The sequence below is a fragment of the Oncorhynchus tshawytscha genome, linkage group LG04 (assembly GCF_018296145.1).
Source record: "Oncorhynchus tshawytscha isolate Ot180627B linkage group LG04, Otsh_v2.0, whole genome shotgun sequence".
NCBI classification, from domain to species: Eukaryota; Metazoa; Chordata; class Actinopteri; order Salmoniformes; family Salmonidae; genus Oncorhynchus; species Oncorhynchus tshawytscha.
Genome location: NC_056432.1, coordinates 5,084,256 through 5,097,336, shown reverse-complemented (window position 1 = coordinate 5,097,336; position 13,081 = coordinate 5,084,256). Strand labels below are relative to the sequence as shown.

The 13,081-nt window shown below is 54.8% G+C and overlaps 1 protein-coding gene across 1 annotated transcript in view; it reads left to right on the top strand.

Annotated features, from left to right (window-relative positions):
* The first annotated feature begins 3,194 nt into the window (after positions 1 to 3,194).
* LOC112239623 (granzyme A-like) overlaps positions 3,195 to 13,081 on the top strand; it is a 12,747-nt gene continuing 2,860 nt past the window's right edge. The window contains exons 1-4 of the mRNA XM_042321245.1: positions 3,195 to 3,545; positions 3,650 to 3,836; positions 4,693 to 4,839; positions 12,587 to 12,726. Coding sequence (XP_042177179.1) covers positions 3,195 to 3,545; positions 3,650 to 3,836; positions 4,693 to 4,839; positions 12,587 to 12,726 — 825 coding nt within the window. The remainder of the gene's footprint in view (positions 3,546 to 3,649; positions 3,837 to 4,692; positions 4,840 to 12,586; positions 12,727 to 13,081) is intronic.

Sequence of the window (13,081 nt, the reverse complement as noted above, 5' to 3'; positions counted from 1 at the left end):
CACAACAAGGTGGTGGGAGGTGGGGGCCACAACAAGATGGTGGGAGGTGGGGGCCACAACAAGATGGTGGGAGGTGGGGACCACAACAAGATGGTGGGAGGTGGGGACCACAACAAGATGGTGGGGGCCACAACAAGATGGTGGGGGCCACAACAAGAGGGTGGGGGCCACAACAAGGTGGGGGCCACAACAAGATGGTGGGGGGGCCACAACAAGATGGTGGGAGGTGGGGCCACAACAAAGGTGGGGGCCACAACAAGATGGTGGGAGGTGGGGACCACAACAAAATGGTGGGAGGTGGGGACCACAACAAGATGGTGGGAGGTGGGGGCCACAACAAGATGGTGGGAGGTGGGGGCCACAACAAGATGGTGGGGGCCACAACAAGATGGTGGGAGGTAGGGGCCACAACAAGATGATGGGAGGTGGGGGCCACAACAAGATGATGGGGGCCACAACAAGATGGTGGGAGGTGGGGCCACAACAAGATGGTGGAGCCACAACAAGATGGTGGGAGGTGGGGACCACAACAAGATGGTGGGAGGTGGGGACCACAACAAGATGGTGGGGGAGGTGGGGGCCAAAACAAGATGATGGGGGCCACAAGAAGATGATGGGAGGTGGGAGCAACAACAAGATGGTGGGAGGTGGGGGCCACAACAAGATGGTGGGAGGTGGGGCCACAACAAGGTGGTGGAGGTGGGGGCCACAACAAGATGGTGGGAGGTGGGGGCCACAACAAGATGGTGGGAGGTGGGGACCACAACAAGATGGTGGGGGCCACAACAAGATGGTGGGGGTGGGGGCCACAACAAGATGGTGGGGGGGCCACAACAGAGGTGGGGGCCACAACAAGATGGTGGGGGCCACAACAAGATGGTGGGGGGCCACAACAAGGTGGGAGGTGGGGGCCACAACAAGATGGTGGGAGGTGGGGACCACAACAAAGATGGTGGGAGGTGGGGACCACAACAAGATGGTGGGAGGTGGGGGCCACAACAAGATGGTGGGAGGGGGGCCACAACAAGATGGTGGGAGGTAGGGGCCACAACAAGATGATGGGAGGTGGGGGCCACAACAAGATGGTGGGAGGTGGGGGCCACAACAAGATGGTGGGAGGTGGGGACCACAACAAGATGGTGAGGTGGGGGCCACAACAAGGTGGGAGGGGGGCCACAACAAGATGGTGGGAGCCACAACAAGATGGTGGGAGGTGGGGACCACAACAAGATGGTGGGGGCCACAACAAGGTGGGGGCCACAACAAGATGGTGGGAGCCGCAACAAGATGGTTGGAGGTGGGGACCACAAGAAGGTGGTGGGGGCCACAACAAGGTGGGGGCCACAACAAGATGGTGGGAGCACAACAAGATGGTGGGAGGTGGGGACCACAAGAAGATGGTGGGGGCCACAACAAGGTGGGGGCCACAACAAGATGGTGGGAGGTGGGGACCACAACAAGATGATGGGGGCCACAACAAGATGGTGGGAGGTGGGGGCCAAAACAAGATGATGGGAGGGGGGCCACAACAAGATGGTGGGAGGTGGGGGCCACAACAAGATGATGGGAGGTGGGGGCCACAACAAGATGATGGGGGCCACAACAAGATGGTGGGAGGTGGGGACCACAACAAGATGGTGGGAGGTGGGGGCCACAACAAGATGGTGGGAGCCACAACAAGATGGTGGGAGGTGGGGACCACAACAAGATGGTGGGAGGTGGGGGCCACAACAAGTGGGGGCCACAACAAGATGGTGGGAGCGCAACAAGATGGTGGGAGGTGGGGACCACAACAAGATGGTGGGGCCACAACAAGGTGGGGGCCACAACAAGATGGTGGGAGCCGCAACAAGATGGTGGAAGGTGGGGGCCACAACAAGATGGTGGGAGGTGGGGGCCACAACAAGATGATGGGAGGTGGGGGCCAAAACAAGATGATGGGGGGCCACAACAAGATGGTGGGAGGTGGGGGCCACAACAAGATGATGGGAGGGGGCCACAACAAGATGGTGGGAGGTGGGGGCCAAAACAAGATGATGGGGGCCACAACAAGATGGAGGGGAGCCACAACAAGATGGTGGGAGGTGGGGACCACAACAAGATGGTGAGAGGTGGGGGCCACAACAAGATGGTGGGAGGTGGGGGCCACAACAAGATGGTGAGGTGGGGGCCACAACAAGATGGTGGGAGGTGGGGGCCACAACAAGATGGTGGGAGGTGGGGGCCACAACAAGATGGTGGGGGTGGGGGCCACAACAAGATGGTGAGAGGTGGGGGCCACAACAAGATGGTGGGGAGGTGGGGCCACAACAAGATGGTGGAAGAGGTGGGGGCCACAACAAGATGGTGGGAGGGGGGCCACAACAAGATGGTGGGAGGTGGGGGCCACAACAAGATGGTGGGAGGTGGGGCCACAACAAGGTGGTGGGGCCACAACAAGGTGGGGGCCACAACAAGATGGTGAGAGGTGGGGCCACAACAAGATGGTGGGGGCCACAACAAGATGGTGGAGGTGGGGACCACAACAAGATGGTGGGAAGGTGGGGCCACAACAAGATGGTGAGGGGGCCACAACAAGATGGTGGGAGGTGGGGGCCACAACAAGATGGTGGGAGGGGGGCCACAACAAGATGGTGGGAGGTGGGGCCACAACAAGATGGTGAGAGGTGGGGCCACAACAAGATGGTGGGAGGTGGGGGCCACAACAAGGGGGCCACAACAAGATGATGGGAAGGTGGGGGCCACAACAAGGCCACAACAAGATGGTGGGGGCCACAACAAGATGGTGGGAGGTGGGGGCCACAACAAGATGGTGGGGCCACAACAAGATGGTGGGGAGGTAGGGGCCACAACAAGATGATGGGAAGGTGGGGGCCACAACAAGATGATGGGGGCCACAACAAGATGGTGGGAGGTGGGGGCCACAACAAGATGGTGGGAGGTGGGGGCCACAACAAGATGATGGGAAGGGGCCACAACAAGATGGGGCCACAACAAGATGGTGGGGGCCACAACAAGATGGTGGGAGGTGGGGGCCACAACAAGATGGTGGGGAGGTAGGGGCCACAACAAGATGATGGGAAGGTGGGGGCCACAACAAGATGATGGGGGCCACAACAAGATGGTGGGAGGCAACAAGAGGTGGGAGGTGGGGACCACAACAAGATGGTGGGGGAGGTGGGGGCCACAACAAGATGGTGGGAGCCGCAACAAGATGGTGGGAGGTGGGGACCACAACAAGATGGTGGGGGCCACAACAAGGTGGGGGCCACAACAAGATGGTGGGAGGTGGGGACCACAACAAGATGGTGGGAGGTGGGGGCCACAACAAGATGGGGGGCCACAACAAGATGGTGGGAGGTGGGGGCCACAACAAGATAGTGGGAGGTGGGGACCACAACAAGATGATGGGGGCCACAACAAGATGGTGGGAGGTGGGGGCCAAACAAGATGGGGGGCCACAACAAGATGGTGGGAGCCACAACAAGATGGTGGGAGGTGGGGGCCACAACAAGATGGTGGGAGGTGGGGGCCAAAACAAGATGGTGAGAGGTGGGGACCACAACAAGATGGGGGCCACAACAAGATGGTAGGGAGGGGGGACCCACAACAAGATGGTCTGTGTGTTTCTGTCTGTCTGTCACAACAGGATTTGGTGAGAGGTGGGGACCACAACAAGATGGTGAGAGGTGGGGACCACAACAAGATGGTGAGAGGTGGGGACCACAACAAGATGGTGAGAGGTGGGGGCCACAACAAGATGGAACACCTCAGAGCTTTGGGGCCAGGCCAACAAGATGATGGGGAGGTGGGGACCCACCATCTTGTTGTGCCTGGTCTGTGTGTTTCTGTCGGTCTGTCTTTGTGTGTGTGTATCTTTGTGTCTTTGTGTTTGTGTGTCTACGGTAGTCTGCATGTTCGTGGTGATCTCAGACAACAACCACATCCTTTGAGTTGAGTATGAATTGAGGTTCAAGGTCAGAGAGAGACCAGAACACCTCAGAGCTTTCTACAGGCCAATACCTACACCAGGTCTACATTAGACAGCATCTCTACAACAGATCCCTCTGAACAACGGGATCATGACACACTTCAGAGTCCTCAGTCTCTGGGTCGGCACCGTTCTCCATTTGTATCTGCACACAGGTAAGAGTGTGTGTGTGTGTGTGTGTGTGTGTGTGTGTGATAATTTCGGATGTTTTCCATTCTCTTGGTACTCAGTGTCTGTATGTGCTTTAGAACAATGTTTCCCAACCCACACAGGTACTGGAGGACCAGGGTTGGGGGTACTGGAGGACCAGGGTTGGGGGTAACCTGAGGACCAGGGTTGGGGGTAACCTGAGGACCAGGGTTGGGGGTATTGGAGGACCAGGGTTGAGTGTATTGGAGGACCAGGGTTGAGTGTATTGGAGGATCAGGGTTGGGGGTATTGGAGGACCAGCGTTGGGGGTATTGGAGGACCAGGGTTGGGGGTACTGGAGGACCAGGGTTGGGGGTACTGGAGGACCAGGGTTGGGGGTACTGGAGGACCAGGACTGGGGGTACTGGAGGACCAGGGTTGGGGGTACTGGAGGACCAGGGCTAGGAAACACTGTTCTATATCTGTCAGTATGTATGTACGATGACCTCATCAACATGCCTCCTGTCTTCACTGATCCACTTCAATGTCCCCCTTCATTTATCTCCTCCAAGGTGATTGCGCAGAGATCATTAATGGAAAGGAAGTGGTGCCTCACTCTTTACCCTTCATGGCTCGACTGGAGGACGGTAAAGGTAGTCTAGTCTGTGGAGGGATCCTCATCCACGAGTCATGGGTCCTGACTGCAGCCCATTGTAAAGAACAGACGGGATGGTTTTCACACAGGTCGGTTGTCACAATACCAAATGTTTTTTTTTTGTGTATATTTGTGTAAATAACTTAACTTAATTAAAAAAATACAAATATGACAGCTGAAATGAATCAAGTCAATTTCATTGTGCTGAATAGGTCATGTTTTATTTTGTAGTGTTGTTGTATTGCATTGTACCTGACTGTGCCAGTGGAGAGGTGGCAGGGTAGACTAGTGGTTAGAGTGTAGAGGCGGCAGGGTAGCCTAGTGGTTAGAGTGTAGAGGAGGCAGGTAGCCTAGTGGTTAGAGTGTAGAGGTGGCAGGGTAGCCTAGTGGTTAGAGTGTAGAGGAGGTAGGTAGCCTAGTGGTTAGAGTGTAGAGGTGGCAGGGTAGACTAGTGGTTAGAGTGTAGAGGAGGTAGGTAGCCTAGTGGTTAGAGTGTGGAGGTGGCAGGGTAGACTAGTGGTTAGAGTGTAGAGGAGGTAGGTAGCCTAGTGGTTAGAGTGTAGAGGTGGCAGGGTAGACTAGTGGTTAGAGTGTAGAGGTGGCAGGGTAGACTAGTGGTTAGAGTGGAGAGGTGGCAGGGTAGACTAGTGGTTAGAGTGTAGAGGTGGCAGGGTAGACTAGTGGTTAGAGTGGAGAGGTGGCAGGGTAGACTAGTGGTTAGAGTGTAGAGGTGGCAGGGTAGACTAGTGGTTAGAGTGTAGAGGTGGCAGGGTAGCCTAGTGGTTAGAGTGTGGAGGCGGCAGGGTAGACTAGTGGTTAGAGTGTAGAGGTGGCAGGGTAGCCTAGTGGTTAGAGTGTAGAGGTGGCAGGGTAGCCTAGTGGTTAGAGTGTAGAGGCGGCAGGGTAGCCTAGTGGTTAGAGTGTAGAGGAGGCAGGTAACCTAGTGGTTAGAGTGTAGAGGAGGCAGGTAGCCTAGTGGTTAGAGTGTAGAGGAGGCAGGTAGCCTAGTGGTTAGAGTGTAGAGGAGGCAGGGTAGCCTAGTGGTTAGAGTGCAGAGGAGGCAGGTAGCCTAGTGGTTAGAGTGTAGAGGAGGCAGGGTAGCCTAGTGGTTAGAGTGTAGAGGAGGCAGGTAGCCTAGTGGTTAGAGTGTAGAGGAGGCAGGTAGCCTAGTGGTTAGAGTGTAGAGGCAGCAGGGTAGCCTAGTGGTTAGAGTGTAGAGGTGGCAGGGTAGACTAGTGGTTAGAGTGTAGAGGTGGCAGGGTAGACTAGTGGTTAGAGTGTAGAGGTGGCAGGGTAGACTAGTGGTTAGAGTGGAGAGGTGGCAGGGTAGACTAGTGGTTAGAGTGTAGAGGTGGCAGGGTAGACTAGTGGTTAGAGTGTAGAGGTGGCAGGGTAGCCTAGTGGTTAGAGTGTGGAGGCGGCAGGGTAGACTAGTGGTTAGAGTGTAGAGGTGGCAGGGTAGCCTAGTGGTTAGAGTGTAGAGGTGGCAGGGTAGCCTAGTGGTTAGAGTGTAGAGGAGGCAGGGTAGCCTAGTGGTTAGAGTGTAGAGGAGGTAGGTAACCTAGTGGTTAGAGTGTAGAGGAGGCAGGTAGCCTAGTGGTTAGAGTGTAGAGGAGGCAGGGTAGCCTAGTGGTTAGAGTGTAGAGGAGGTAGGTAGTGTAGTGGTTAGAGTGTAGAGGAGGCAGGTAGCCTAGTGGTTAGAGTGTAGAGGAGGCAGGGTAGCCTAGTGGTTAGAGTGTAGAGGTAGGTAGCCTAGTGGTTAGAGTGTAGAGGAGGCAGGTAGCCTAGTGGTTAGAGTGTAGAGGCAGCAGGGTAGCCTAGTGGTTAGAGTGCAGAGGCGGCAGGGTAGCCTAGTGGTTAGAGTGTAGAGGAGGCAGGTAGCCTAGTGGTTAGAGTGTAGAGGAGGCAGGGTAGCCTAGTGGTTAGAGTGTAGAGGAGGCAGGTAGCCTAGTGGTTAGAGTGTAGAGGTGGCAGGGTAGCCTAGTGGTTAGAGTGTAGAGGCGGCAGGGTAGCCTAGAGGTTAGAGTGTAGAGGCGGCAGGGTAGCCTAGTGGTTAGAGTGTAGAGGCGGCAGGGTAGCCTAGTGGTTAGAGTGTAGAGGCGGCAGGGTAGCCTAGTGGTTAGAGTGTAGAGGTGGCAGGGTAGCCTAGTGGTTAGAGTGTAGAGGAGGCAGGTAGCCTAGTGGTTAGAGTGTAGAGGCGGCAGGGTAGCCTAGTGGTTAGAGTGTAGAGGCGGCAGGGTAGCCTAGAGGTTAGAGTGTAGAGGCGGCAGGGTAGCCTAGTGGTTAGAGTGTAGAGGCGGCAGGGTAGCCTAGAGGTTAGAGTGTAGAGGCGGCAGTGTAGCCTAGTGGTTAGAGTGTCGAGGCGGCAGGGTAGCCTAGTGGTTAGAGTGTAGAGGCGGCAGGGTAGCCTAGTGGTTAGAGTGTAGAGGCGGCAGGGTAGCCTAGTGGTTAGAGTGTAGAGGAGGCAGGTAGCCTAGTGGTTAGAGTGTAGAGGCGGCAGGGTAGCCTAGTGGTTAGAGTGTAGAGGCAGCAGGTAGCCTAGTGGTTAGAGTGTAGGGGCGGCAGGGTAGCCTAGTGCTTAGAGTGTAGGGGCGGCAGGGTAGCCTAGTGGTTAGAGTGTAGGGGTGGCAGGGTAGCCTAGAGGTTAGAGTGTAGAGGCGGCAGGGTAGCCTAGTGGTTAGAGTGTAGAGGCAGCAGGGTAGCCTAGTGGTTAGAGTGTAGAGGCAGCAGGGTAGCCTAGTGGTTAGAGTGTAGAGGAGGCAGGGTAGCCTAGTGCTAGAGTGTAGAGGAGGCAGGTAGCCTAGTGGTTAGAGTGTAGAGGAGGCAGGGTAGCCTAGTGGTTAGAGTGTAGAGGAGGCAGGGTAGCCTAGTGGTTAGAGTGCAGAGGTGGCAGGGTAGACTAGTGGTTAGAGTGTAGAGGAGGTAGGTAGCCTAGTGGTTAGAGTGTGGAGGTGGCAGGGTAGACTAGTGGTTAGAGTGTAGAGGAGGTAGGTAGCCTAGTGGTTAGAGTGTGGAGGTGGCAGGGTAGACTAGTGGTTAGAGTGTAGAGGAGGTAGGTAGCCTAGTGGTTAGAGTGGAGAGGTGGCAGGGTAGACTAGTGGTTAGAGTGTAGAGGTGGCAGGGTAGACTAGTGGTTAGAGTGTAGAGGTGGCAGGGTAGCCTAGTGGTTAGAGTGTAGAGGCGGCAGGGTAGACTAGTGGTTAGAGTGTAGAGGTGGCAGGGTAGCCTAGTGGTTAGAGTGTAGAGGTGGCAGGGTAGCCTAGTGGTTAGAGTGTAGAGGCGGCAGGGTAGCCTAGTGGTTAGAGTGGAGAGGTGGCAGGGTAGACTAGTGGTTAGAGTGTAGAGGTGGCAGGGTAGCCTAGTGGTTAGAGTGTAGAGGTGGCAGGGTAGCCTAGTGGTTAGAGTGTAGAGGCGGCAGGGTAGCCTAGTGGTTAGAGTGTAGAGGAGGCAGGTAATCTAGTGGTTAGAGTGTAGAGGAGGCAGGTAGCCTAGTGGTTAGAGTGTAGAGGAGGCAGGTAGCCTAGTGGTTAGAGTGTAGAGGAGGCAGGGTAGCCTAGTGGTTAGAGTGTAGAGGAGGCAGGTAGCCTAGTGGTTAGAGTGTAGAGGAGGCAGGGTAGCCTAGTGGTTAGAGTGTAGAGGAGGCAGGTAGCCTAGTGGTTAGAGTGTAGAGGAGGCAGGTAGCCTAGTGGTTAGAGTGTAGAGGAGGCAGGTAGCCTAGTGGTTAGAGTGTAGAGGCAGCAGGTAGCCTAGTGGTTAGAGTGTAGGGCGGCAGGGTAGCCTAGTGGTTAGAGTGTAGAGGCGGCAGGGTAGCCTAGAGGTTAGAGTGTAGAGGCGGCAGGGTAGCCTAGTGGTTAGAGTGTAGAGGCGGCAGGGTAGCCTAGTGGTTAGAGTGTAGAGGCGGCAGGGTAGCCTAGTGGTTAGAGTGTAGAGGTGGCAGGGTAGCCTAGTGGTTAGAGTGTAGAGGAGGCAGGTAGCCTAGTGGTTAGAGTGTAGAGGCGGCAGGGTAGCCTAGTGGTTAGAGTGTAGAGGCGGCAGGGTAGCCTAGAGGTTAGAGTGTAGAGGCGGCAGGGTAGCCTAGTGGTTAGAGTGTAGAGGCGGCAGGGTAGCCTAGTGGTTAGAGTGTAGAGGCGGCAGGGTAGCCTAGAGGTTAGAGTGTAGAGGCGGCAGGGTAGCCTAGTGGTTAGAGTGTAGAGGCGGCAGGGTAGCCTAGAGGTTAGAGTGTAGAGGCGGCAGGGTAGCCTAGTGGTTAGAGTGTCGAGGCGGCGGGGTAGCCTAGTGGTTAGAGTGTAGAGGCGGCAGGGTAGCCTAGTGGTTAGAGTGTAGAGGCGGCAGGGTAGCCTAGTGGTTAGAGTGTAGGGGCGGCAGGGTAGCATAGTGGTTAGAGTGTAGGGGCGGCAGGGTAGCCTAGTGGTTAGAGTGTAGGGGTGGCAGGGTAGCCTAGAGGTTAGAGTGTAGAGGCGGCAGGGTAGCCTAGTGGTTAGAGTGTAGAGGCAGCAGGGTAGCCTAGTGGTTAGAGTGTAGAGGCAGCAGGGTAGCCTATTGGTTAGAGTGTAGAGGAGGCAGGGTAGCCTAGTGCTAGAGTGTAGAGGAGGCAGGTAGCCTAGTGGTTAGAGTGTAGAGGAGGCAGGGTAGCCTAGTGGTTAGAGAGCAGAGGCGGCAGGGTAGCCTAGTGGTTAGAGTGTAGAGGAGGCAGGTAGCCTAGTGGTTAGAGTGTAGAGGCGGCAGGGTAGCCTAGTGGTTAGAGTGCAGAGGCGGCAGGTAGCCTAGTGGTTAGAGTGTAGAGGCGGCAGGGTAGCCTAGTGGTTAGAGTGTTGAGGAGGCAGGTAGCCTAGTGGTTAGAGTGTAGAGGAGGCAGGGTAGCCTAGTGGTTAGAGTGTAGAGGTGGCAGGGTAGCCTAGTGGTTAGAGTGTAGAGGAGGCAGGTAGCCTAGTGGTTAGAGTGTAGAGGAGGCAGGGTAGCCTAGTGGTTAGAGTGTAGAGGCGGCAGGGTAGCCTAGTGGTTAGAGTGTAGAGGAGGCAGGGTAGCCTAGTGGTTAGAGTGTAGAGGAGGCAGGTAGCCTAGTGGTTAGAGTGTAGAGGAGGCAGGGTAGCCTAGTGGTTAGAGTGTAGAGGAGGCAGGTAGCCTAGTGGTTAGAGTGTAGAGGAGGCAGGTAGCCTAGTGGTTAGAGTGTAGAGGAGGCAGGTAGCCTAGAGGTTAGAGTGTAGAGGCAGCAGGTAGCCTAGTGGTTAGAGTGTAGGGGTGGCAGGGTAGCCTAGTGGTTAGAGTGTAGAGGCGGCGGGGTAGCCTAGAGGTTAGAGTGTAGAGGCGGCAGGGTAGCCTAGTGGTTAGAGTGTAGAGGCGGCAGGGTAGCCTAGTGGTTAGAGTGTAGAGGCGGCAGGGTAGCCTAGTGGTTAGAGTGTAGAGGTGGCAGGGTAGCCTAGTGGTTAGAGTGTAGAGGAGGCAGGTAGCCTAGTGGTTAGAGTGTAGAGGCGGCAGGGTAGCCTAGTGGTTAGAGTGTAGAGGCGGCAGGGTAGCCTAGAGGTTAGAGTGTATAGGCGGCAGGGTAGCCTAGTGGTTAGAGTGTAGAGGCGGCAGGGTAGCCTAGAGGTTAGAGTGTAGAGGCGGCAGGGTAGCCTAGTGGTTAGAGTGTCGAGGCGGCAGGGTAGCCTAGTGGTTAGAGTGTAGAGGAGGCAGGTAGCCTAGTGGTTAGAGTGTAGAGGCGGCAGGGTAGCCTAGTGGTTAGAGTGTAGAGGCAGCAGGTAGCCTAGTGGTTAGAGTGTAGGGGCGGTAGGGTAGCCTAGTGGTTAGAGTGTAGAGGAGGCAGGTAGCCTAGTGGTTAGAGTGTAGAGGCGGCAGGTAACCTAGTGGTTAGAGTGTAGAGGCGGCAGGGTAACCTAGTTGTTAGAGTGTAGAGGTGGCAGGGTAGCCTAGTGGTTAGAGTGTAGAGGCGGCAGGGTAGCCTAGTGGTTAGAGTGTAGGGGTGGCAGGGTAGCATAGTGGTTAGAGTGTAGGGGCGGCAGGGTAGCCTAGTGGTTAGAGTGTAGGGGTGGCAGGGTAGCCTAGAGGTTAGAGTGTAGAGGCGGCAGGGTAGCCTAGTGGTTAGAGTGTAGAGGCAGCAGGGTAGCCTAGTGGTTAGAGTGTAGAGGCAGCAGGGTAGCCTAGTGGTTAGAGTGTAGAGGAGGCAGGGTAGCCTAGTGCTAGAGTGTAGAGGAGGCAGGTAGCCTAGTGGTTAGAGTGTAGAGGAGGCAGGGTAGCCTAGTGGTTAGAGAGCAGAGGCGGCAGGGTAGCCTAGTGGTTAGAGTGTAGAGGAGGCAGGTAGCCTAGTGGTTAGAGTGTAGAGGCGGCAGGGTAGCCTAGTGGTTAGAGTGCAGAGGCGGCAGGTAGCCTAGTGGTTAGAGTGTAGAGGCGGCAGGGTAGCCTAGTGGTTAGAGTGTTGAGGAGGCAGGTAGCCTAGTGGTTAGAGTGTAGAGGAGGCAGGGTAGCCTAGTGGTTAGAGTGTAGAGGTGGCAGGGTAGCCTAGTGGTTAGAGTGTAGAGGAGGCAGGTAGCCTAGTGGTTAGAGTGTAGAGGAGGCAGGGTAGCCTAGTGGTTAGAGTGTAGAGGCGGCAGGGTAGCCTAGTGGTTAGAGTGTAGAGGAGGCAGGGTAGCCTAGTGGTTAGAGTGTAGAGGAGGCAGGTAGCCTAGTGGTTAGAGTGTAGAGGAGGCAGGGTAGCCTAGTGGTTAGAGTGTAGAGGAGGCAGGTAGCCTAGTGGTTAGAGTGTAGAGGAGGCAGGTAGCCTAGTGGTTAGAGTGTAGAGGAGGCAGGTAGCCTAGTGGTTAGAGTGTAGAGGCAGCAGGTAGCCTAGTGGTTAGAGTGTAGGGGTGGCAGGGTAGCCTAGTGGTTAGAGTGTAGAGGCGGCGGGGTAGCCTAGAGGTTAGAGTGTAGAGGCGGCAGGGTAGCCTAGTGGTTAGAGTGTAGAGGCGGCAGGGTAGCCTAGTGGTTAGAGTGTAGAGGCGGCAGGGTAGCCTAGTGGTTAGAGTGTAGAGGTGGCAGGGTAGCCTAGTGGTTAGAGTGTAGAGGAGGCAGGTAGCCTAGTGGTTAGAGTGTAGAGAGGCAGGGTAGCCTAGTGGTTAGAGTGTAGAGGCGGCAGGGTAGCCTAGAGGTTAGAGTGTATAGGCGGCAGGGTAGCCTAGTGGTTAGAGTGTAGAGGCGGCAGGGTAGCCTAGAGGTTAGAGTGTAGAGGCGGCAGGGTAGCCTAGTGGTTAGAGTGTCGAGGCGGCAGGGTAGCCTAGTGGTTAGAGTGTAGAGGAGGCAGGTAGCCTAGTGGTTAGAGTGTAGAGGCGGCAGGGTAGCCTAGTGGTTAGAGTGTAGAGGTGGCAGGGTATTCTAGTGGTTAGAGTGTAGAGGAGGCAGGTAGCCTAGTGGTTAGAGTGTAGAGGCGGCAGGTAACCTAGTGGTTAGAGTGTAGAGGCGGCAGGTAACCTAGTGGTTAGAGTGTAGAGGCGGCAGGTAACCTAGTGGTTAGAGTGTAGAGGCGGCAGGGTAACCTAGTTGTTAGAGTGTAGAGGTGGCAGGGTAGCCTAGTGGTTAGAGTGTAGAGGCGGCAGGGTAGCCTAGTGGTTAGAGTGTTGGACTAGTTACCAGAAGATTGCAAGTTCAAACCCCCGAGCTGACAAGGTACAAATCTGTCATTCTGCCCTGAACAAGGCAATTAACCCACTGTTCCTAGGCCATCATTGAAAATAAGAATTTGTTCTTAACTGACTTGCCTAGTTAAAAAAAGGTCAAATAAAAAAACATCCAACACATCTCTCAGTCGTTTCAAATAATCTGATTCTGGATGTTGTCTTTCAGAATCAAGAATGTCAATCTGGGTGTCCACTCGGTGAAGAACGAAGCGAAGGCTTCCAGACAGCTCATAGCCGTGAAGAAGCATGTTCCTCATCCCGACTACAATGTTGCGGAGTTACGCCACGACATCATGCTGATAAAGGTCAGGCTAAATACAAAAACCATGATTATAACAAACTTAATACGCAACATTTCTTGTTCAGAACAAGGTGCACCGTGCTACCGCTTTTCTGTCAGAGACATTGTAATAAAGAGCACGATAACATATTCAAAACTTTCTAAATTTAGGCACTAAAAATACGAACTAGCTTTTTTTCCCATGATGTTTGTGAAAGCAAAGACACGGTGGAATGCATTTTTTTACATTACAATACAACATATTACAGTAATTATTGTGTTACAATACAACATATTACAGTAATTATTGTGTTACAATACAACATATTATTGTAATTATTGTGTTACAATATAATGTATTACAGTAATTATTGTGTTAC